Source organism: Henckelia pumila, chromosome 4, assembly GCF_033568475.1.
Source record: "Henckelia pumila isolate YLH828 chromosome 4, ASM3356847v2, whole genome shotgun sequence".
In the NCBI taxonomy this organism is placed as follows: domain Eukaryota; kingdom Viridiplantae; phylum Streptophyta; class Magnoliopsida; order Lamiales; family Gesneriaceae; genus Henckelia; species Henckelia pumila.
In genome coordinates, this window is record NC_133123.1 from 142294453 (window position 1) to 142319818 (window position 25366).

Genomic DNA, 25366 nt, shown 5'->3' on the forward strand with positions numbered 1-25366 from the left:
ACGACACATACGCGGAAGTGGTAGACCAGCCTCATCTAAATGATTTGCAAAACTGTCCAAAACGCCAGGTATGCATTCGTAGGACAGGATCTGCAATTATATAACATTTCTATTTAATATATAAATATGATTCAAATGATATTATTACAAAAAATGACAAATCAAGATGATTTCTTACTTGTAATGGATTGATGAAACCTGCAATGGTGTATGTGAGCGAATTCTGTTTTTTTTCATTCCTTTATTTTAATTTGTCACTTAAATTCATCGACCGCAAGCTAGCAAGGACTACATCATATGCGTAAGACCCCCAAGGATATCTATTAAAAACATCAAAGTATTCAACTAACCTAAGCCACTCGGTGCCCACGGTCACAGATTACCAAGTTATCTTGGTCAACAGAACACCAGCGACAAAAAGAAGGCACGCTAGTTTTAACTTCTCAAGATTGACCTCATCACCGCCCTCACTGCTCAACACACCAAGCCTATCCTCCAAGTTCCGCACAAAGACCACATCCATATCCCCAAAATGTCTAGATTTAAAATCTAAATTCATTGGAATCTCAGGAATATCTTTGGAGCAGTTAAGTCCTGAGATCAAACAAAACTCTAGTTTTGAAAATCTTATAGGCCTCTTTCGAATCACCATCCAGAATTCATTTTTCGGTGAGTCTAATGTCTGCCTACTTATCAAATACCATAACAAACTCCCAGACAATTTATAACGATTTGCACTACATATCAGGTGACCAAATTGTGTTCTGCTCATCATGACTTCCATCTCGGCCGGATTAAGATACTTCATTATCTTTTCAGAAACATCTACGTACCGTCCCAATGTAGTCAGTTTGCAAGAAAAACGATCAACTTTGAACCCTTTCCTTTTAAGAACAACCTGAAAATGTATTAAATCAATGAATACCTAATTACGACTGAAATCAGAAGAAATAAATGTTCAAAAAAAAAGTCAATATCAAAATAATAAGTTAAATGAATCAGTCGAGATTAAAATATGATACAATCGAGGTAAGAAAGAAATCAGTCGGGACATGGTCGATAATTCCTGCTAAGTAATACAGTCGAGATTCATAACATCATCAGTCGATATATGAAGCAAATCGGTCGGCACATAGTCGAGATTCGTCCAACGTAATGCAGTAGAGATTCATATCATCGTGCTAAGTAATACAGTCGAGATTCATTAGAACATAAGCCGAGATATGAAACAAAACATTCGGAAATGGTCGAAATTTACTATGACTGTACTACTGTTTCCCTAGGAATGGACAAACATATGAAAATAGAAAAACCTAGGTTTCTCGATGACTTACAGTAACGTTTTCCTCTGCCATTGCTACAATGCTGCTTGTCGAGAACGAAAGAGGTTACGGGGAGTAAAGGAGCTATGACGACGACGAAGGAGGGCTTCAACGGCGGTTCAATAGGGTTCCGTTCCGATGGTTCCGTTAAAAATTGAAAAACAGACAGAGGGAAAATTGAAATTGCAGTAAACCAGTTAATTACATCAGTAGAAAAATCATTTACCGAGTCGACGAGTGTTAAAATGGTTTGTATTTTATTTTGGATTTTTTTTATTCAACTTAAGATTTTTATTTAAGGGTAAAATTGTTTTTTTCATTTCGAGGTCTATTTGCTCAAATAAAAACAAGAGACGGGTCCATATCCCCCCATTTCCCTATATAGGTCGGAGGTTGACTTGGGGAAGGGGAAAATAGGGATTATAAAAGAGACGAGTTGGCGAAAGTGAAGGGTCCATATCCCCCCATTTTCCAGATTTCACCCTTGAATTTTGTTTAACTTTAAATCCTTTCACTGTAATTTCACCGAAATCATCCTTTAAAGTTTGTTTTTCAGTTCCTACGTTGTGACATAAAGTTTGCTTTGATGTCCCTCTGTTTGCCAAACTTATATCAACTTCCTAAATTCCCTTATGCATAAGACCTCTTACAATCTCATATGTCTCTTCTGTCAATGCAGCACGGGTCACCAATTGATTATGCACCCGACATAGCTCCTTATAGCGCACCCCAATCTTTACCTTTTCATCTTCTTCCTTTATATCATCCAAAGATTCCTCTATCATTTCATAAGTTTCAGCAACCCATTTTTTTGCCTGTTTAGTCCACCTTTTTTTAACATATGACTCAGGAATTCTCACAACATTTTTAAAAGTAAGCACTTTGAGAGCATGTGAACATAGAATTCCTGCAAACTCAAATTTTTTGCAACTACAAGAAACCTTATCATCAGAAGAATCATATATAACAGTATGCTTGTACTGCTTATTAAAAGGTGTGATCTTATATTGAGATACAGTTTCTGATTCAGAAACAACTTCTGACTTTGAATCATGTGCCTTGCTCAACTCATTCTGAAATAATTGAAAAATTTCATGCGTATAAACACTTACTGCATGCTTAAGAATTTCAACAGGAAAAGATACCACAGGAGTACTATGTTTTGACCTCAAATCAGCTTTCAGTTCTTCATAACGACGATCATTAATTAATCTTCTAAAACGTTTGAAAAACTCTAACAAATCATGCTTATGATTAACATATTTTTTTAAAACACTATTCATGCTCTCACTTCGTTGAGTAGTAGTCATATCCGCACAAAATATCTGTCTTCCATACACAAGCGACCATTTTTCCTTAATTTTAAACATCCTATCCATCCATTGATTACCCTGAAGATCATACTTGTTCAATAGTTCTTGCCAAGCTGTTAAAAAGTCATCTTCCTCTTCTAAATTATATATGCAAGAACTAAAATCTTTTGCAAAATATTTGGAACTTGAGAATACATGACTAAGATGTATGGCCGCATTTTGATAAATGTGCCAAATGCACAAACGATGATATGTACTAGGCCATTTTTCTCCTAAAGCTTTTGCCATTGCTGCATCTTGATCAGTCAGGATAGTTACTGGCATCTTTCCATGCATAGTTTTAGCAAATGTATCAAAAAGCCACATGAACGTTTGAGCAGTTTATTCATATAATAAGGCAGCACCAAAGATAACAGTTTGCTTGTGATGATTGACACCGACAAAAAGTGCAAATGGTCTGCCTTCTTTATTTTTCCTATATGTCGTGTCAAAACATAACACATCTCCAAAATACTCGTAATCAGCTACCATTTGTCCATCTTCCCAGAATATATTAGTTATTAAATCACCACTGTCAACTTGAATTGCATAAAAAAAGTTTGGATCATCCGATTGCATTTGCTGCAAATATTCAAGTGCCCCTCCAGTATCTCCTTTTTTAATATTCATTGTTCTTTGGGAACGCAAATAATTCTTATAATCTTCAAGAATAAATCCAACATTTTCACGTCCACCAACTTGACTAACCATATAGTTCATACCCGCTTTTGGTGGTATCCCCGATTTATCAATATTGGATATTTGCATCGCTTGTCCAGTACTGATTTTTCTTTGAGATCTTAATCTGTGAGATTTATTTGGACTAACCAAGTTATGTCCATTATGAGCAGCAGTAAAACTAACAACTTTAAATTTTCCTCCCTCACGAGCATTAACTTTCATTTCTGCGCAACATTCAGTTCTTATTTCAGGGCGATGAGATTTGATACATGGATCTCGTTTATCTTTTTCTCTCACACCTTGACACGAACAGCAAAATGTTCTATCTAGAATATTCCCATCATTATCCTTATGACAATTGCGTCTTCTAATGCTAAAACCGACAACCCTTGCGTAGTCATTGTAAAAGTTATATGCTGCTTTTTCACTTTCAAATTTCATACCAATTTGCGGAATTTTTGTATTTTCTTGTTTAAAGATGGCAAAAGATGAATTTGTTTTGATTGATTTGGTAAATATGGGAGATAATAAATGGGTGAAGAATTTATTAGATTTTGTTTGCTAGAAAATAGGAAGTAAAAATATACCTAAAATAAAATTGTATGAAATTAATTTTAGTACATGTGTCAATTATTTAGCACATGGAATATAGAGTGATGCATGGAGATGGAGCAGAGGAATCGTGGCCCTCAAGAAGAGGCAATTGACTTATGAAACTTATTGTATAGATGCATAGTCACATTTTAGAGTTAAGATTTAACATAAAGAAAACAATCACACACAAATACTATTTTATTATATTATAATTTAGTCGATTGCTTTTTATCAATTTTGAAGACTACGTGTTACTAATCCAAAGAACCAGTCCCTTGGATGAATTCTACTTCTTCCACATTAGCATGACCCGAATTCTATTTTATTGATCTGCTTTCTCCATATTTGCAATTTTGCACCTAGCTTTCTTCTTTACCAATTCATACCCATATATTCCACTAATATTGTGCTTATCGATCGCCGACACTTTTAACTCGTTTTGCTTTTTATTTCCTAATTTTCGTTTTGGTTTGAAGATTTGTAATATTATGGTTAATACTTGATAAAATTACTATCTTCCTATACAAAAACAATAAAAAAAGAAACGTTACTTTGGCATTCTCTTCTGCGAAAACACAGAATGGATCTGAGACAGTCAATCCTCGACCAAACCGACGTTTCCTTGGCACTTGCAAAACAAGTGATCTCGGCCCAACCCAACAACGCCAACGTTGTATTCTCCCCGCCGTCTATTCATGTGATTTTGGGCTTGCTGCCGGGTCGAGTGGGCCGACCAGAGATCAATTACTGGGCTTTCTCAAGATGAAATCAGCGGAACATCTGAATTCCCTGTCGGCGCAGCTTGTGTGTCTTGCGTTCGCCGATGGCGGGCCGCTTGGTGGGCCCCATTTGTCTTTCGCTAACAGTGTATGGGTTGAACAGAGCCTTGACTTCAAGCCCGGTTTCAAGAAGATTGTTGATACTGTTTACAGGGCTACTTGTAGCCGTGTTGATTTCCAGACCAAGGTTGGTTAGTTTTGCCCTTATGGTGTGTAAGTTATGTCTGGTCCCTTAAATATCTTTGGGAGTATAATATATATTTTTGTCTATTTGAGCTAGCTTTAGAGATTATTTAAGTTTAAGTCCATTTCTTAATAATATGATAATCAGAGCATAGATTCGTTGGACTAATCATAATTGAGTTATATTTTTCATAGTTGGACCAACCTTTGGACTATTCATAATTGAGTTATACTTTTTATAGTTGGACCAACCGTTAATTTCAATGAGAGAGATGTGTTGGTGTGTTAATCATGTATCAGGATGAGGATGTGTGTGAGTGGGTGGGTGTTTGTGAGAGTCCAATATATTGTCAAAAAATAAATCTTTTTTTGAATTAGTTTTGGGTGTTGAGATAAATCCAAATCTATTTATATTTATGAATTTTATAAATTTGATGTTATGCCACATATTAGCTAGTTGGTGATCTGAGAACTTGCCTTTCTAAGAGTGATAGCTTAGCCATATTGATATAGTTCAGTGGCTCTGCAATTTACTTGTAAACGTATGATAAGACAAAAGGGCGTACTGGCAAGTGGCAACTCATCGTGGGGCTGGATGAAGAGTACTCTCAGGCAAATTGATTGGATCATCAAACTAATATTGGGAGTTCATTTAGTGGAGTTTTGGTTGTTTGTTTTGTAGTTTAATGAAGCTGATGTCTGATGTATTCTAAACGTCGTCGTTGAAAATTTCTCAAGGCTGACGAGGCAAGGAACGAGGTGAATGCATGGGCCAGCAAGGAAACAAATGGCCTAATAAAAGAAATTCTCCCACCTAAGTCAGTTGATAGTTCCGCAAGGCTCATATTTGCAAATGCAGTGTACTTTAAAGGAGCCTGGAATGAAAGATTTGATGCATCAAGCACCAAAGAAGACGAGTTTTTTTCTCTTAAACGGCGACTCGGTTCAGGCGCCATTCATGACCAGCAAGAAGAAGCAATATATAGGCGAGTTTGATGGTTTTAAAGTATTGGCACTGCTACCATACCAACAAGGTGAAGATAAACGTAGATTCTCCATGTATTTCTTTCTTCCAAATGCCAAAGATGGGCTTCCCTCTTTGGTAGAGGAATTTGGCTCTACATCTGGATTCATAGAACAACACCTCCCCCATGATCGAGTAGAAGTTGGTGAGTTCCGCATTCCTAAATTCAAAATAGAATTTGGGTTCGAAGCATCTGAACTTTTCCAAGGACAAGGGCTCGTGTTACCCTTTATTGGTGGTGGTCTCTCCGAGATGGTGGACGACTCCATCGTCGGCCGGGGTCTTTTCGTTTCAAGCATCTTCCACAAGTCATTTATGGAGGTGAACGAGGAAGGGACAGAAGCTGCCGCTGTTTCTGCATGTGTTGTCGAACCAGAGTGTCTGATGATTAATATCAATGCGTTGGAGTTTGTGGCGAACCATCCATTCTTGTTTGTTGTAAGAGAAGATACGACGGGTGTGGTGTTGTTTATCGGCCAAGTTATGAATCCTTTAGGTTAAAACTTTCCATTGAACTTTCAATATAATGTCATATGTTTGGTACCTACTACGGAAATGTTAACTAATTTAATTAATATAGAAGCGCATAAATTAACTAGTATTGCATTATTCAACAATACTACAAGTATTTATCTTTGCGCCTCCAATATGCCAATCAAATTTTTTGTACCAGGGTGAGTTTACTTTTGAGAAATAAATACCATCGCTCATGGCCAGCCAAAAACATAGCCGTCCCTCGTCGCACCTCCCTGTGTCTTGTGAGTTAAGTAATTTGAGATAAATTCGACAATTCTTATTTTTTTTCGAATATTTAGTTGCGATAATATTGATTTATGATATATATGAATTTTCAAGTTTGGATTTTTATCCTAAAAATTATTGTTTCGAAATTTAGGAACGATAATCAATTGGTTGAAAATTAAAATATTTGAGATCTTATTAATTTTGAAATTATTATTGTGCTTGTATTGCGATTTTTGTAGTTAAACAACTGAAAATTCAATAATTATGAGATTTAAAAAATGAGCGTTTGTTGTAAATTTTTGGGATGATTGAAATTTTCTAGTTAGATATTTCAGGAAATGAAGAAAATAAAAATTTAAAAGTTATTTTTAAACCGAAAGAGCATATATCGACATATCAAGGGCAAGCATCAATTACAGTTTAGGTGATCAGAAAATATCAATTTCAATCAGAATAACCTAATGAGTTGAATACATCTCAAAAATCGGTTCAGTTTATTCAGAATTTCGGTTTTAGATTTTAAAAATATTGGTTATGTCGTTTTCGTTTCGGATTTTAATGTAATAGTTTTGTTTACTGAACAACCCTAATATTTATATTTAAAAAATAATGTTAAATTTTTTAAATAATTTTATTGGACAATAGAACTAGATTTAAAAAAATATATTTTAATAAATAATTTAAATTTATATAATTAAATTTTTAACTACAATTTTTTTTGAAGTAGTTCTTGAATTTTTTTTTAAAAATATTCTAAAAGATTAAGATCGTTTAATTTGATTACTAATCAAAATAATAATTTTTTTTTTCTTTTTTTGGTGTACATAGTAAAGTTCGATCGATTCATTTTATTGAAAAAAGTTGATTCAATTTTATAAAATTCGGTTATTTTAACTGACTTTTTATACATATATATTGTCAATACGAGGCGGAGCCATGTCAGCCAGCCTTAGGTACTTTTCATTCCTAGCTCCTTCCCTGTGTACAGCTGTCAGTTTTCTCTTTGCCTTCGTGTGATGCGGGTAAAGTGACTTCAGAGGGTGAAGTGGTTGGTATTGACACATATTGAGACATTGTTTCACCTTCAAATGATTCATCAGTGTTGGTATTTTCAGTTGGACTGTTAGGTTATACGGATGAAGAGGCACTGTCAAACTGATATTCAAACTGATGTTAGGTTGGAGGAATGTAGATTTGTCTCTGGCTTGACAATTAGGTATTGATAAACAAGTAGAGTCAGACTGTGTTTCTCGACACTTTCTTTGCTAAGTGATTTATCATCTAGACTAGGAACATTCAACGTGGGTTCAAAATGAGATTTGATCTTATCACTGTGCACAATCTCTTCCTCGTTATGTTATTCGAAATGTCCTTCTGATTCAATATAACTAATTTTTGTCTCTTAACTAATTTTTCTGTAATATAACAGGTCACAAAGTCCTCATATGCAACATTCTTTTTAAAATTTTTGTTTTTCAATAAATTATATAATTAATAATATTGTTTTAAATCATTATTTATTTATTATTGATATTATAATTTTTTCTCAAAACTCTGAATTTGACGCCAGCTAAAAAATTATTAAGAGACGAAAATAAAAATTTACGGTAAAAAAAATTAATTGATTAAATAAATTTGTTTTTGATTAGTTATATTTATAAAAAAAATAGTTAATGTAAATAAACTTATTTCGATAAATTTATTTTATATTATATTTTTTAATATAAATTTTATTTTTTTATTATAAAATTGGTTAGCGTAGTTATTGACTTATTTTAATTCGTTTGGATCTCTGCAAATCCTTCAGTTCTATGGATAGACCTAGAAGATTAATTTGGATATATTCTGATCGGTTCGAGTTCACAATTTTCGATATGATTTCGTTTCAACTCGAGTTCGGGTTGATAAATTTTTTAATAGCATTTTTGCATCAATTCAGCTCGAATATATCTGAATTAACTCCTCTAGGTTTATTCATGTACAGAATCGAGGGATCTCCACAAATTCAAACGAACTAAAATAAATATATAACTACGCAAACCAAAATTTAAGTTAAAAATAGAATTCATATTTAAAAAATATAATATAAAATAAATTTAATAAAAATATGTTTATTTAGGTTAATTAATTTTTTTAATAAATATATCTGATCAAAACAAATTAATTTAATCAATCTAATTTTTTACCGTAAATTTTTTGTTTTATTTTCTTAATAATTTTTCAACCCGGTCATCAAATTAAAAAATTAGAATTTAAATTTAAATTTTTGAGAAAAAATTATCATACTAATAATAAATAAACAATAATTTTACAAAATATTATTAATTAAATAATTAATTAAAAAACAAAACAAACAAACAAAAATGGAACATGGAGACCTACAAATTGCAAGTCCCCATGGGAGTGAGCTGCAGTATTTTTGCAATTCACTATAGCTTACATTAAATTTGAAAATATTTTTTTAAAATTAAAAATAAAAAAAAAACCAAAATATGATGCGACGCTTTTATAGTTTCAGCATTTTTTTAAACAAACTTTTTGGTTTTCTTACAGATATAACATAATATTCTATATAAAAAAATTTATATTTTTATTATATATATTTTTATTTTTTAATATAATTTTATAATTTATTAATATATATTTAGTTAAATATATATATATATATATATGAATATTAATATTATAAATAATAGTAATAAATTAAAGTGATAGAATGAATATGTGATTGGATAGTGTAATCTCCAAAAGTTATGTTTTTAGATTTACGATCGAGGAAAAAATGTTTATAAATAGTGAAGATGCCCTTGATTGGAGGCAACTGACTTCTGAAACTTATTTGTTCATTGTGTAGATACATAGTCATCTTTAAAGAGTTATTTAACATAAAGAAACATTCACAAGACAAATACTATTATAATATTTTAGGGTAATATTTTATTCTTTAAATCAAATGCCAGGAAATATATATTATTATATTATAATTTAATGGATTGCTTTTTATCAATTTTAAAGACTACGTGTTATTAATCCAAAGAACCAGTCCTTGGATGAATTCTTCTTCTTCCACAGTAGCATGAGTCGAATGATATTTTATTTATCTGATTTCTCCATGTTTGCACCTAGCTTTCTTCTTTACCAATCCATACCAAAATATTTCATTTATATTAATATTAATTGAAGAGGGTGTTGACTTATTGTGCTTCTCGACTGCCGTCACTTTCTTTCGTTTTGCTTCCTACCTCTGGAAGATTTGCAATATTATCGTTCATTCTTGATAAAGTTACTCTCTTCCCATTAAAAATAAAAATAAAAAAAAAATCACTGAGCTTTCTCTTTCTGCAAGTACATAGAATGGATCTGAGACAGTCAATTCTCGACCAAACCGACGTTTCCTTGGCTCTTGCAAAACACATCATCTCGGCCCAAGCCAACAACGCCAACGTTGTATTCTCTCCGCCGTCTATTCATGTGATTTTGGGCTTGATTGCTGCCGGGTCGAGTGGGCCGACCAGAGATCAATTACTGGGCTTTCTCAAGATAAAATCAGCGGAAGACCTGAATTCCCTGTCGGCGCAGCTTGTGAGTCTTGTGTTCGCCGATGGCTGGCCTCTTGCTGGGCCCCGTTTGTCTTTTGCTAACAGTGTATGGGTTGAACAGAACCTTGACTTCAAGCCCGGTTTCAAGAAGATTGTTGATACTGTTTACCGGGCTACTTGTAGCCGTGTTGATTTCCAGACCAAGGTTGGTTTGTTTTGCCCTTAATTTTTGAAAGGAAACATCAAAATTTTGTCTTGTCGTTTTCAATTGTATTTTGTTCTATGTGCGTTTAAAATATTATGCAAACTCTTTTATGTTGGTGTTTAAGTTATGTCTGGTCCTTTAAATATCTTGGAGTATAATATATATACAATGATAAACTTCTTTTTGAGTTATTTTTTGAGTTTAGTCAAGTTTAAGTCAATTTTTTAATATGATAATCATAGCGTAGGTGTGTAGTATGTGTTAGACTATTCATAGTTGGATCACTGGTTTCATAGTTGGGCTACCTGTTATTCTTGAAGCGATTGGGTCACTTATTTCATAGTTGGGCTACCTGTTATTCTTGATTAGTTGTGTCTTACGTCCGGATGTGAGATGGTGAGAGGGATGTGTTGTTGTGTTTCACTTGTCTTCTTGTTGTGTTGTTGTGTTTCACTTCGGTTGCTAAATATTCTATGAGTACAATATATAGAAAAAAATAAACCTCATCTTGAAATAGTTTTCGGAATTGAGATATATTCAAGTTCATTTTTTAATAGCTATTGGTTGTGGATTTTAAAATATTCATGGAGGTCATAAATTTGATGTTACGCCACATGTTAGCTAGTTGGTTATCTGAGAACTTACCTTGCTAAAAGCGATAGCTTAGCCATATAGTTCTGTGGCTCTGCAATTTACTTGTAGACGTATGATAAGAAGGGGAGTACTGGCAATTGGCAACTCATAGTGGGGTTGGATGAAGAGTCCTCTCAGGCAAATTGATTGGATCATCAAACTAATATTGGGAGTTCATTTAGTGGAGTTTTGGTTGTTTGTTTTGTAGTTTAATGAAGCTGATGTCTGATGTATTCTAAACGTCGTCGTTGAAAATTTCTCAAGGCTGACGAGGCAAGGAACGAGGTGAATGCATGGGCCAGCAAGGAAACAAATGGCCTAATAAAAGAAATTCTCCCACCTAAGTCAGTTGATAGTTCCGCAAGGCTCATATTTGCAAATGCAGTGTACTTTAAAGGAGCCTGGAATGAAAGATTTGATGCATCAAGCACCAAAGAAGACGAGTTTTTCCTCTTAAACGGCGACTCGGTTCAGGCGCCATTCATGACCAGCAAGAAGAAGCAATATATAGGCGAGTTTGATGGTTTTAAAGTATTGGCACTACCATACCAACAAGGTGAAGATAAACGTAGATTCTCCATGTATTTCTTTCTTCCAAACGCCAAAGATGGGCTTCCCTCTTTGGTAGAGGAATTTGGCTCTACATTTGGATTCATAGAACAACACCTCCCCTGTGAACGAGTAGAAGTTGGTGAGTTCCGCATTCCTAAATTCAAAATAACATTTGGGTTCGAAGCATCTAAACTTTTCAAAGGACAAGGGCTCGTGTTACCCTTTATTGGTGGTGGTCTCACCGAGATGGTGGACGACTCCTTCGTTGGCCAGGATCTTTTCGTTTCAAGCGTCTTCCACAAGTCATTTATCGAGGTGAATGAGGAAGGGACAGAAGCTGCCGCTGTTTCTGCTTGTGTCGTTGCACGAAAGTGTCTGATGATTAATATTAATGAGTTGGAGTTTGTGGCTAACCATCCATTCTTGTTTGTTATAAGGGAAGATATGACGGGAGTGGTGTTGTTTATCGGCCAAGTTCTGAATCCTTTAGGTTGAATGATCGATTACTATTTTGACGATGAATTGTGTATGACTCTATGTGTTACGTGGAGTTGATGCCTTGCATTTGTAAGAGTGAATACCATGTTTTGGTTTTGGTTGTTTTCTCTTTCAATATTATATTATATTTGTCTTACATATATATATATATATATATTTTTTTTGAAAATAACCTGCTTAGATATGTTATGAGAAAAAATGGGAATAATTATGGTTTTATATATATGTGTCATGTTGTTCGACTTTTATTCTTTATGTTTTTTTTATTAAAATTTCATTTTTAGTTTCCTGGCTTTCAATTTTCGGTAATTTTATTTATTTTTCAAGTCAACATAAGTGTCACGTCAATGTAATGTATGTAAAGAAAAAAAAATGACTAAAATTTCAAATACCAGCATGACTAAGGTGATGTTTTGGTAATGTTTTGAAGAGTTTTTAAGAAGTATTTTTCAGTTTTTTTTAATAAAATTTTCAAAATTTGGTTAAGAAAAAGATGATAAATGCTTCCTAAAAGTCTTCCAAAACACTACCTAAGTCATCTTCAATCCATATCTTTCATTTTTCATCATCTATCCTCCAAATTAGTATCTCTATTTTCAAAAATATTTTTCGACTCTTATCTTTTAAATTTTCCTGTTAACAAAATACTCAATTTTTTCCATTTCCTAACACATATATAATTAAATAATTACATATTATTGTTAAATCGAACTTAATTCGACAAGTTATTGGATTAAATCATAGCACAATTAAATATGTGTTCGACTCGATTTTTATATAAAAATAATGCGTTTATTTTGTGTTATGTATCCTTCTTTATTGTTTTCCTTTGGTATTTATTATAAATAGGAAAATTACAAACAATTAATTAAAATTAAAAATAAACTTTTGAGTTAGTGATGGCTTAAGATTTCATATTTTATTAATATTACTTATTGAAGAGGATTGAATATCAGCTGGCATGTGTCGTGGGAGTGTATACAAAACATTATGTTTTTTTAAAAGTGATTAAAATTTTAAATTATAAAAAAATTAAAAAAATAAAAAATTGGTAGTGTTTGGATTAACAAATATAAAAATATAAAAATCCAAGTTGGGTAGTATTTGGTTAATAAATTATTAGAGTAACATGAATCTTTTTATTAGAATCACTTTTTTATTAGAATCACTTTTGGAGAATCATTATTAGAATCATTTTTGGAGAATCATAATCACCGTATATATAACTGACTTTTGGATTTCATTTAAAAAATAAATTAACATATAATTTGAGTTTAAAAACACACAAAAGTTATTTTTCAAGTCAAAATCTAACAATAATTTTTTTAGTAATTACAAAGATAGTCTCTACCTAATTCAAGAGGAAGTTTTTTTTTTTTTTTTTTAAGAAAAAGAGGAAGTTGGAATATCAGCTGGCATTTGTTGTTGGACAACTACTTAGCATATAAGAAACCCAAACTTATTATTGACTGACAAAGTTTAGGTCAACTCTCTTAAAATAAATAATATAACATCGATTAACCCTCCTTCGTACTCTAGTGAAATTTAATATGTACTTTAATATTTTGCGAAAAAAATATTTCATCAGTGAAAGAAGAGGAAGTTTCCTTTTTCCTCTTTTTCAATGTTGAAATCTTCAGCTAGGTTATGTTAGTTAGTACTTAAGAAACCCCCCCTTGGCATTCGCTTAATTAATTCATTCATCACTACTTCTGCAAATACACCCTTTCAGATTCACACATTAATGGATCTAAAGAAATCATTAATCCTCAACCAAACCGACGTTTCCTTGTCTCTGGCAAAGCACGTGATCTCGGCCCAAACCAAGGGAACCAACGTTGTATTCTCCCCGTTGTCCATTCATGTGGTTTTGGTCTTGGTTACCGCCGGGTCCAGTGGCCCCACCAGAAATCAGCTATACTGGGCTTTCTTAAGATTCATTCAGCAGAAGACCTGAATTCCCTGTCGTCGCAGCTCGCGAGTCTTCTGTTCGCCGATGGTGGGCCTCTTGGTGGGCCCCATTTGTCGTTTGCTAACAGTGTATGGGTTGATCAGAGCCTTCACTTGAAGCCCGATTTCAAGGAGATTGTTGATAATGTTTACAAGGCTACTTCTAGCCGTGTTGATTTCCAGACCAAGGTTGGTTGGTTAAATTCATGCATTAATGCCTCTGTTTTCTGTTCTTCTGGTGACATTCTAATTATATGCTAGCGATTTGTTTATTTTTCGGAATCTAATATTAATGTATGAGCATGCGACCGAATATCTAATTATTTAGCATTTGGGTTGACTTTGGATTGATGGATCGAACCAAGATCATGAATTTTGATTTCTGATTTATTGAGTTGGTAAGACGCATATGACCGACTTCAGTTGGCTACTTCATCATCAAATTAAAGTCCATGCATGCAAAATTAATTGGTCCAATTTTGTTAGAAACTGACTTGGACCTAACTCACCTCATCAAACTCAAGAAATGAGGTTTGCCCAAGCCTATATTAAACTCTCAGGCTATTTATCCAACTCATGGGTCGAATCTTTCCCCATATCAAAAGCTCCATCAAATCAAATCAATAAATACAATTAATCATGATTGATAATTTGTGCATGATATGGTTTTCCGTTGTTTATACTTTGATGAAAGTTGATCAATGATATATGCTAAATCGGTGTTGAAAATTTCTGAAGGCTGTGGAGGCAACGAAGGAGGTGAATGCATGGGCCAGCAAGGAAACAAATGGCCTGATAGAAAAAATTCTCCCACCTGACTCAGTTGATGAGACTACAAGGCTCATATTTGCAAATGCAGTGTACTTTAAAGGAGCCTGGAACGAAAAATTTGATGCATCAAGCACCAAAGAAGACGAGTTTTTCCTCTTAGACGGCAACTCGGTTCAGGTGCCATTCATGACCAGCAAGAAGAAGCAATATATACGCGAGTTTGATGGTTTTAAAGTATTGGCATTAACATATCTACAAGGTGAAGATAAACGTAGATTCTCCATGTATTTCTTTCTTCCAGACGCCAAAGATGGGCTTGTCGCTTTGGTAGAGAAATTTGGGTGTACATCTGGATTCATACAACACCAGCTCCCCTACGAACGAGTAGAAGTTGGTGAGTTCCGCATTCCTAAATTCAAAATAAAATTTGGGTTCGAAGCATCTGAAATTTTCAAAGGACAAGGGCTCTTGTTACCGTTTGTTAAAGCTGGTCTCACCGAGATGGTGGACAACTCCTTCGTCGGCCGGGGTCTTTTGGTTTCAAGCATCTTCCACGAGTCATTTATCGAGGTGAACGAGGAAGGGACAGAAGCCACCGCTGTTTCTGCATGTGTGGTTGAACTACAGTGTCTGAGGATTAATAAGAAGTTGGAGTTTGTGGCTAACCATCCATTCTTGTTTGTTATAAGAGAAGATATGACGGGAGTGGTGTTGTTTGTCGGCCAAATTCTGAATCCTTTAGGTTAAATTAAACTCTCCATTAAACTTTCAATATCATATGTTTGGTACCTACTACGGAAAAGTAAACTAAATTAATTAATATACAAGCGCATAAATTAACTAGTATTGCATTATTCAACAATACTACAAGCATCGTTTGGTTTGAGTGATATGATAAGTAATACAAATATAAGTAATATACTGTTAATTAAAAATAAATAAGAAATAATAGTTAATACAATATTTGATTTGATGAATGAATGAATTATAATTTATTTGATTTAATTGATGTAAAATTAATAATTAATAAATGGATAAATAATATGGCGAAAATAACGCGAGATTGAATGAGATAAATTATATATAGATTAATAATACACCAAACTAAACAATGTCTTATATATGCGCCTAGCTAGCTAGCTAGCTAGCTCCGCCAATCAAATTTCTTGTTCCAGGTGGGTGCGTTCTCTATTGCAGAATAAATATCATCGCTCAGTGCCAGCCAAAAACATAGCCCTCCCACACAGCTTCCCAAGTCTTGTGAGTCAAAAGCATGGAAAGATTGGTACTTTAAATCCCATTTGAGGTCGCAATAGAACAACGTATTCTGGAATATATTTTCGCAAAACGTCCACGAGAAACTTTGGTTTCGGAAAAGTTGATGATAACCGAGATCGTCGTTCTTCGATCTGCAATGGACCTGCAATGGATCGGGTGAGTCGGCCGGGATCCCGCTGATGAGTATAACCTTGTATTTCTGGGTCATATGACACGCATGAGTTGCTTGGAGAATCGTGGCTAATACAACCACCGTGACCAAATGTTCAACAATTGCATGCCCCATTTTTTTTTATTTCTTTGTTGAATATTAATATGGTGTGTGATTATTTTGATGCGCCCCAATGCCCTTTTATAGGACTGTTGTTGGGATAGGAAACTTGAGTACTGTAATGTAACGATCACTTATGATAATTAATTAACATTGATACCAGTAGTATATACGATTTATATATTTTACCTAAATAAAACATTTTTATATCAATTGTATTTGATTTCTAAAATATATTCACTTTTTTCCCCAAAAAACACTCATTTATTAAAAATATTTTCAGTCATATAAAATAAATTATAAAAAAGAACACTCAAATATAATTTCGAAAGAAAAATTAATTATACTCTAGTTTTAGAATGAATTTTTTTTTGGGCAAATTATTTTAAACTCCCCACTACCAAACTTCTCTTTAACTTAACTTCCTACCCACCCTTTTCTTTATTTTCACTCCCTAGTGGTCCCCATGTTTGAATTAAAATATAATTAAAACTAATCCTTTATACGTGGCTTTGTTAAACCTATCGAACAAGTCCCGGTCATGCAAGACTATTAGTTACGCAAGATTTCCAGCCGATATACTCCAGATTAGGGTCCAACATGCTTCCGTAAGATGAATTAAATTTAAATACCTCTTTGACCATAATGTCATCGGGTCATACCTGCCGAATTTTACGAAGTGCTCCTCACACTCCAACCACGCAGTCGCAACAGATGGTTTCTGCACAAGCTCCTTCAACGACACCCAGCACAGCCTTAATTTGTTTTCTACCTTAAGGCGTATGGTATATAAATTTAATTATAAAATATGAGCAAGAAGAACGAGAGATTTAGGAAATTTATTCAGACATAATATTATTACATAAATCAACTCCTTTGAAGAGGAGAAGACAACTTGTTTAGTGATAAGTGCATTTTGTATGCATTATTTCATGTTATTTTTATGTCTATTTTGTGTGCATTCATATTATTTTTATGTTTTTTTATGTGTTTTAGTGCATGTGTGTGTATTTCACTTCCCCGGTTAATTTTGTAGGAAATTGGATTTTTGAAGAGCGAATAACAGAGCAGCCTTGACATAAAAATCATATTTAATTTTTGAGAGATCCAAATCCGATCTCCACCTGTCAGATTAAAGTTCAAGATGTTTTGAAGCTGCAGTCCAAGTTTCAGGTCAATCCGACGGCTAGATCTTAAGATATGAATTTTTCAAAATCGTCGCTCGGAGCAGGAAAAAGTTGCGCTGTTGGTGGGAGTTTAGCGCCTCAAGGGGCGCTAACGCGCTAAGAAGGTGAGGAATAGCGCATGAGGGAGCGCTAACGCGCTAAGAAGGTGAGCAATCGCGCTGAGGAGGAAGTTATCGCGCATGTTCAGCAAGAATAGAGCGCGCGCGCGCGAGATAAAAGCTCGCGCACGCGCAAGAGGAATTTCCAGAGAATTTTGAGAAGAACGCGCGCGGGCGAGCTTTTATATCGCGCGCGCGAGAGAGGAAACCTGAGTCTCTGTATTTTAATGAAGCGCGCGCGCGAGGACTCCAAGGCGCACGCGCGCGTGTTGACGGGCCAGAAAATTCCGAAAATTATATTTCAACTAGGAAATTAATTTTTAAGGCTTTCCAAACACTATAAATAGGAGTTTTTATTATTTTACAAGGGTTCCACAATTTTTCTGAGTTGGAGACGGAGGCAGAGACGGCTACACGCTTGGGAGAAGAATTCTTTTCTCTTTTCTTTTATTTTTCTTTTATCAATTCATGATTAAAACTTGGTTTTGAATTATGAATTGTGAGTAGTTTTTCTTTTTCGATCAAGGCCAGGTGATTGGGCCAGACAATTTATGTAGAAAACTCGTTTGTTTATTTGAGATTTTTAGACTTGATTTGATTTTATTAATTATCGAATTTATATTTGTCTTACAAATTTCTTGGCCAGTTATTTGTTTGCTTGTTAATCGATTCCAAGTCGACAGAGGAGGTCTCGATTTTGATCACTTCGATAATCAACATAGTGTAAATTGACTAGAAATAGAATTCGGTTTCATTATGCGGTTTAGGTTTTTACTGAATTTTCACAGCAATTATGCATTCAAATTTGATTAGAATTACGAAAGATTAGTTCATCAATATTTGAATAGGTTTGATTGTTCTAGAAATAGTCCTTCGAACAAATTAGAAAAATTCCCGTGAATTACGATTAAGTCTGATATCTTAGATTGACTGCTTGTTACACGAATTGTCTGGTACCTACGTGTGTCTTTGATCGAAGTTTTTCCCAAATTTTAAGTAATCCAAAGTTTTCTGCTGCGTTTTTATTTAATTTAATTTTATTTGCAATTTTATTCATTAGTTTAAAATCTGAAATCATCCTTTTTCATTAGTCTAGATTAAGTAGAAATAAATAGATTTTGGTAATCATTTTTATACAGTCCCTGTGGGTTCGACACTTGGACCTTTGTCCACTATATTATTACTTGACCTGGTACGCTTGCCAGTTGAATTTATTCACACCGATTAACGCGGTCAAGTTTTTGGCGCCGTTGCCGGGGACTGTTTGATATCAAAATTTTTATTTCTCTTGAGATTAGACTATTTTTTTTTATTTATTTGCTCTCTGAATTTTTTTTTTTATTTGTGTTGTCAGGTACTCATCTTCTAGTGCATGCGTCGATCTAGACTATTCAAAAATCTTCTACCACTCGATTTGGAGATAGAACGCACACTTAGCAGGATTCAGAGAGCTAGGAAATATCTTAATTTGGAGCTTGATTCTGAGTCTGAGGAAGAGATGGCTGACGAAGTTGACAACCGCACTGTTTGGGATCTTATTAGGCCTCCGGTTGAAGGTTATGGATCCAGCATCGTTCGCCCCGCTGTTGAGGCGAACAGCTTTGAGCTTAAACCCTCCACTATTCAGATGATCCAACTTCAAGCACGGTTTGGAGGCACTTCTACTGAAGATCCTTACGCTCATCTGGAGCGATTCCTATCGATCTGCGACACCTTCAAAGTCAATGGGGTAACCTCTGATGCAGTGAGACTGCGGTTATTCCCCTTCTCATTACAGTGCGAAGCCTTGGAGTGGCTTGATGACCTGCCGACTGGTTCTATTACTACTTGGACGGGACTTGTCCAAGAATTCTTAAAGAAATATTTCCCTCCTACGAAGATGGCTAAGTTATTCTCTGATATTATATCTTTCAAGCAAAAGGAGGGAGAATCTCTACATGCGGCGTGGACTAGGTTCAAAAAGATGTTGAGGACATGTCCTCAACATAATCTTACTCAAAGCCAGCAGACCCAGACGTTCTACAACGGAGCCGATCAGTCGGTTCGATCTATGCTGGATGCTGCTGCCAATGGATGTCTATTCAGGAAAACGCCAGCTGATGCGTGGGAGATCATAGGCAATATGGCAGAGAGTAACATTGGATGGCCGGATGTAAAGAAGGAAAAGAAGGCTGGAATTCTGGAGGTCGATGCTTTGATGCCCCTGAATGCTAAGATCGACTCTCTAACACATCAAGTGGCACTCATGAAAACAGCGCCAGCACAAGGGAATCTGAAAGAAGATCAGCAGTTGTTTGAAGTTGATGCGGTAAATATTATGGGAAATCAAGGACGGCAGCCGTACAACTCCTGCAACAACACTTATAATCAGAACTGGCAGTCCAAGCAAGAGGAGAAGAAGCCGAGCTTCGAGGAAATAATGATGAAATATGTGGCGGGTACTGAGGCTCGTTTACAAAATCAAGAAGCTATGATGCAGAGGTTGGAAAATCAGATGAGTCAAATCGCAACCCAACTCTCTACTCGTCCTACTGGAGCGTTGCCTAGCAACACTGAACCAAATCCAAGAGGCGTGAATGCTATTATGGTCGTGACTCGAGCACAGTCTGAGGAGAAGCAGATGGACGAAGAAGAGACCATGGAGAGGCCGAAAAGTTCAGAAGTTATGGAAGATGTGCGGGTTGAAAATTCCTCCAAGGCAAGTAAGAAAGATGCTTTAGCTCAGATGCCGAGATATGCAAAGTTTCTGAAAGATTTGCTGAAAAATAAAAAGAAGCTGAATGATCTTACGCAAGTCACAATGAAGGAGGAGTGCTCGGCGGTGTTGCAAAAGAAGCTTCCAACAAAATCTCAGGATCCAGGGAGTTTTTCTATACCCTGTCATATTGGAAGTTTGTCTTTTGAGAATGTGTTGTGTGATCTTGGGTCGAGCATTAATTTAATGCCTTATTCTATTGCTCGAAAATCAGGAGTTGAAAATATAGAACCTGCTACTATCTCTCTTAAATTTGCTGATGGTTCTATTAAATATCCGAGAGGGATCGTAGAGAATGTCCTAGTCAAGATAGAACACTTTATATACCCTGTAGATTTTGTTATTCTTGACATGGATGAGGACTGTGAGGTTCCACTGATTTTAGGGCGTCCTTTTCTTGCTGCTAGTAGAGCCCTAGTTGATGTTGAGAAGGGAGAGTTGGTTCTGAGATTGAATGATGAGCAAGTTGTTTTTAAAATGTTTAAGTCGGCTACCGATAGCCTAACTGTCAAATCTTGCTCTCATGTTAATTTTATTGATGTAATTTATGCTGATGTTGGTAAATGTCTGCAGGTGCAGTTGTCTGCAGGAATTAATCCCTTGCACAAGTTCTTTAATGATGTAGCATGCAAGTGCAGGACTGATTCGAGTTTTTCACAGACGGTGGATAAACCACCTTGAATTTCGCCACTCAAAGAGGAGTATAGTCGGGCTATAGACTATAAATTTAGCGCTGGCTGGGAGGCAACCCAGTGTTTTTTTTTTATTATTATGTTTTTGGTTTTTATTTTTGTTTTTATTTGGTTATTGTTTCTTTCCCATGCCAGTTGGTCGTGCTCGCCGATAATCTAGACTGCTGATACCGTCCCAGAGGATTTTGTCAAGAAGGAAGAGGATGCATCGAAAACCAGGGGAGTGTTATTGTTGTTTTCATTGTGTTTTTGTTTTTCTTGCATTTTGTTTATTGTTCTAAGCATTGAGGGCAATGCTTTGGATAAGTATGGGGGGTAGATTAGTTTTGTTTGTGTTGGTGTTTGCATTCATTTGGTATAGTCTATTGCATATAGTTTGTATTCATGCATTTCATTATGTTTTGTGTTTATGTTGTCTTGCATGAGTTGGATGAGTCATAATAGCCAATGATGATGAAGTTTATTTGAAAAAAATGAATTTTTGAAAAAAAAATTTTTGCTCTTAACTTGACATGAGAAACTGTAGGTTGAACTGTGAATATTTATAAGCACTAATGTTAGACCAGTGGACTGTAACAAAAGATTTGATGAAGTTTTTGTCTGTTTGACCATTGCACGGCAATAGGTGGTTTGTGAATCTTGATTGTGTACTATGAATTTTGATGAGGCTCTTGTTTACACTTATGATCTTGGGCGCACCTAGAGAAAAAAAAAAGAAGAGTTTTATACAATTCCATCCGGGCCTTGATAGGATTAAAATCCTATAAAAGATTAAATTTAAGGCTAAGTATGCGGGTTAAATGGGATTGATGCTCCATCCGGGCTATAGATGAGGGGATTAGAAAGAAAAAATAGAATGATTTTTCATATCCTATCCAGTTGTAGCTAAGTCAGCGGGTAATTATTGGGGCTAATGCAATACCGGGTGCAAAATCCGGAGGTGTGTAATTTATTATCTCAAGGGAGGTGGGTATGTCTAGAGATCGTTGGAATGAATGGACACTTGAAAAGTGAAACTTGCACTGATTTGTCATAGGTCGCTAAGCAGATTTGAGACGAATTCGGTCTAAGTTGTATGAAACTGGAATGACATTTCACACACACACGTTTACGTAAAACCAAAAGTGTATTATGAAAAGTTGAGAGCATGTCTGTGATTTTTGTTGGTAATTGAACTTCTCAAAGGCTGTGCACATTCATGACTTGTCCTTACTTATGTTTTTGTTTGCATTTTGTTTTTGCATGTCTTGCTCGAGGGCGAGCAAGGTTTAAGTATGGGGGTGTTGATAAGTGCATTTTGTATGCATTATTTCATGTTATTTTTATGTCTATTTTGTGTGCATTCATATTATTTTTATGTATTTTTATGTGTTTTAGTCATATGTGTGTATTTCACTTCCCCGGTTAATTTTGTAGGAAATTGGATTTTTGAAGAGCGAATAACAGAGCAGCCTTGACATAAAAATCATATTTAATTTTTGAGAGATCCAAATCCGATCTCCACCAGTCAGATTAAAGTTCAAGATGTTTTGAAGCTGCAGTCCAAGTTTCAGGTCAATCCGACGGCTAGATCTTATGATATGAATTTTTCAAAATCGTCGCTCGGAGCAGGAAAAAGTTGCGCTGTTGGTGGGAGTTTAGCGCCTCAAGGGGCGCTAACGCGCTAAGAAGGTGAGGAATAGCGCATGAGGGAGCGTTAACTCGCTAAGAAGGTGAGCAATCGCGCTGAGGAGGAAGCTATCGCGCATGTTCAGCAAGAATAGAGCGCGCGCGCGCGAGATAAAAGCTCGCGCGCGCGCAAGTGGAATTTCCAGAGAATTTTGAGAAGAACGCGCGCGGGCGAGCTTTTATCTTGCGCGCGCGCGAGAGAGGAAACCTGAGTCTCTGTATTTTAATGAAGCGCGCGCGCGAGGACTCCAAGGCGCACGCGCGCATGTTGACGGGCCAGAAAATTCCGAAAATTATATTTCTACTAGGAAATTAATTTTTAAGGATTTCCAAACACTATAAATAGGAGTTTTTATTATTTTACAAGGGTTCCACAATTTTTCTGAGTTGGAGACGGAGGCAGAGACGGCTACACGCTTGGGAGAAGAATTCTTTTCTCTTTTCTTTTATTTTTCTTTTATCAATTCATGATTAAAACTTGGTTTTGAATTATGAATTGTGAGTAGTTTTTCTTTTTCGATCAAGGCCAGGTGATTGGGCCAGACAATTTATGTAGAAAACTCGTTTGTTTATTTGAGATTTTTAGACTTGATTTGATTTTATTAATTATCGAATTTATATTTGTCTTACAAATTTCTTGGCCAGTTATTTGTTTGCTTGTTAATCGATTCCAAGTCGACAGAGGAGGTCTCGATTTTGATCACTTCGATAATCAACATAGTGTAAAACTGACTAGAAATAAAATTCGGTTTCATTATGCGGTTTAGGTTTTTACTGAATTTTCACAGAAATTATGCATTCAAATTTGATTAGAATTACGAAAGATTAGTTAATCAATATTTGAATAGGTTTGATTGTTCTAGAAATAGTCCTTCGAACAAATTAGGAAAATTCCCGTGAATTACGATTAAGTCTGATATCTTAAATTGACTGCTTGTTACACGAATTGTCTGGTACCTACGTGTGTCCTTGATCGAAGTTTTTCCCAAATTTTAAGTAATCCAAAGTTTTCTGCTGCGTTTTTATTTAATTTAATTTTATTTGCAATTTTATTCATTAGTTTAAAATCTGAAATCATCCTTTTTCATTAGTCTAGATTAAGTAGAAATAAATAGATTTTGGTAATCATTTTTATACAGTCCCTGTGGGTTCGACACTTGGACCTTTGTCCACTATATTATTACTTGACCTGGTACGCTTGCCAGTTGAATTTATTCACACCGATTAACGCGGTCAAGTTTTTGGCGCCGTTGCCGGGGACTGTTTGATATCAAAATTTTTATTTCTCTTGAGATTAGACTATTTTTTTTATTTATTTGCTTTCTGAATTTTTTTTTTATTTGTGTTGTCAGGTACTCATCTTCTAGTGCATGCGTCGATCTAGACTATTCAAAAATCTTCTACCACTCGATTTGGAGATAGAACGCACACTTAGCAGGATTCGGAGAGCTAGGAAATATCTTAATTTGGAGCTTGATTCTGAGTCTGAGGAAGAGATGGCTGACGAAGTTGACAACCGCACTGTTTGGGATCTTATTAGGCCTCCGGTTGAAGGTTATGGATCCAGCATCGTTCGCCCCGCTGTTGAGGCGAACAGCTTTGAGCTTAAACCCTCCACTATTCAGATGATCCAACTTCAAGCACGGTTTGGAGGCACTTCTACTGAAGATCCTTACGCTCATCTGCAGCGATTCCTGTCGATCTGCGACACCTTCAAAGTCAATGGGGTAACCTCTGATGCAGTGAGACTGCGGTTATTCCCCTTCTCATTACAGTGCGAAGCCTTGGAGTGGCTTGATGACCTGCCGACTGGTTCTATTACTACTTGGACGGGACTTGTCCAAGAATTCTTAAAGAAATATTTCCCTCCTACGAAGATGGCTAAGTTATTCTCTGATATTATATCTTTCAAGCAAAAGGAGGGAGAATCTCTACATGCGGCGTGGACTAGGTTCAAAAAGATGTTGAGGACATGTCCTCAACATAATCTTACTCAAAGCCAGCAGACCCAGACGTTCTACAACGGAGCCGATCAGTCGGTTCGATCTATGCTGGATGCTGCTGCCAATGGATGTCTATTCAGGAAAACGCCAGCTGATGCGTGGGAGATCATAGGCAATATGGCAGAGAGTAACATTGGATGGCCGGATGTAAAGAAGGAAAAGAAGGCTGGAATTCTGGAGGTCGATGCTTTGATGGCCCTGAACGCTAAGATCGACTCTCTAACACATCAAGTGGCACTCATGAAAACAGCGCCAGCATAAGGGAATCTGAAAGAAGATCAGCAGTTGTTTGAAGTTGATGCGGTAAATTTTATGGGAAATCAAGGACGGCAGCCGTACAACTCCTGAAACAACACTTATAATCAGAACTGGCAGTCCAAGCAAGAGGAGAAGAAGCCGAGCTTCGAGGAAATAATGATGAAATATGTGGCGGGTACTGAGGCTCGTTTACAAAATCAAGAAGCTATGATGCAGAGGTTGGAAAATCAGATGAGTCAAATCGCAACCCAACTCTCTACTCGTCCTACTGGAGCGTTGCCTAGCAACACTGAACCAAATCCAAGAGGCGTGAATGCTATTATGGTCGT

The 25366-nt window shown here is 35.6% G+C and overlaps 3 protein-coding genes and 2 pseudogenes across 3 annotated transcripts; 3 read left to right on the plus strand and 2 right to left on the minus strand.

Annotated features, from left to right (window-relative positions):
* Positions 1-1942: 1942 nt before the first annotated feature.
* LOC140861930 (protein FAR1-RELATED SEQUENCE 5-like) lies at positions 1943-3001 on the minus strand. The gene has a single exon (XM_073264931.1). The coding sequence runs from the start codon at positions 2999-3001 to the stop codon at positions 1943-1945; it is 1059 nt and encodes a 352-aa protein (XP_073121032.1).
* A 15-nt stretch (positions 3002-3016) lies between these two features.
* On the minus strand, positions 3017-3796 carry LOC140861931 (protein FAR1-RELATED SEQUENCE 5-like). Its single transcript, XM_073264932.1, has one exon. The coding sequence runs from the start codon at positions 3794-3796 to the stop codon at positions 3017-3019; it is 780 nt and encodes a 259-aa protein (XP_073121033.1).
* A 733-nt stretch (positions 3797-4529) lies between these two features.
* On the plus strand, positions 4530-6436 carry LOC140861932 (serpin-ZX-like; annotated as a pseudogene).
* Positions 6437-9725: 3289 nt separating this feature from the next.
* LOC140865358 (serpin-ZX-like) lies at positions 9726-12291 on the plus strand. Its single transcript, XM_073269972.1, has 2 exons — positions 9726-10423; positions 11321-12291. The coding sequence occupies exons 1-2, from the start codon at positions 10034-10036 to the stop codon at positions 12101-12103; spliced, it is 1173 nt and encodes a 390-aa protein (XP_073126073.1). The 5' UTR covers positions 9726-10033; the 3' UTR covers positions 12104-12291.
* A 1476-nt stretch (positions 12292-13767) lies between these two features.
* LOC140866513 (serpin-ZX-like) lies at positions 13768-15634 on the plus strand (annotated as a pseudogene).
* The last annotated feature ends 9732 nt before the right edge of the window (positions 15635-25366 follow it).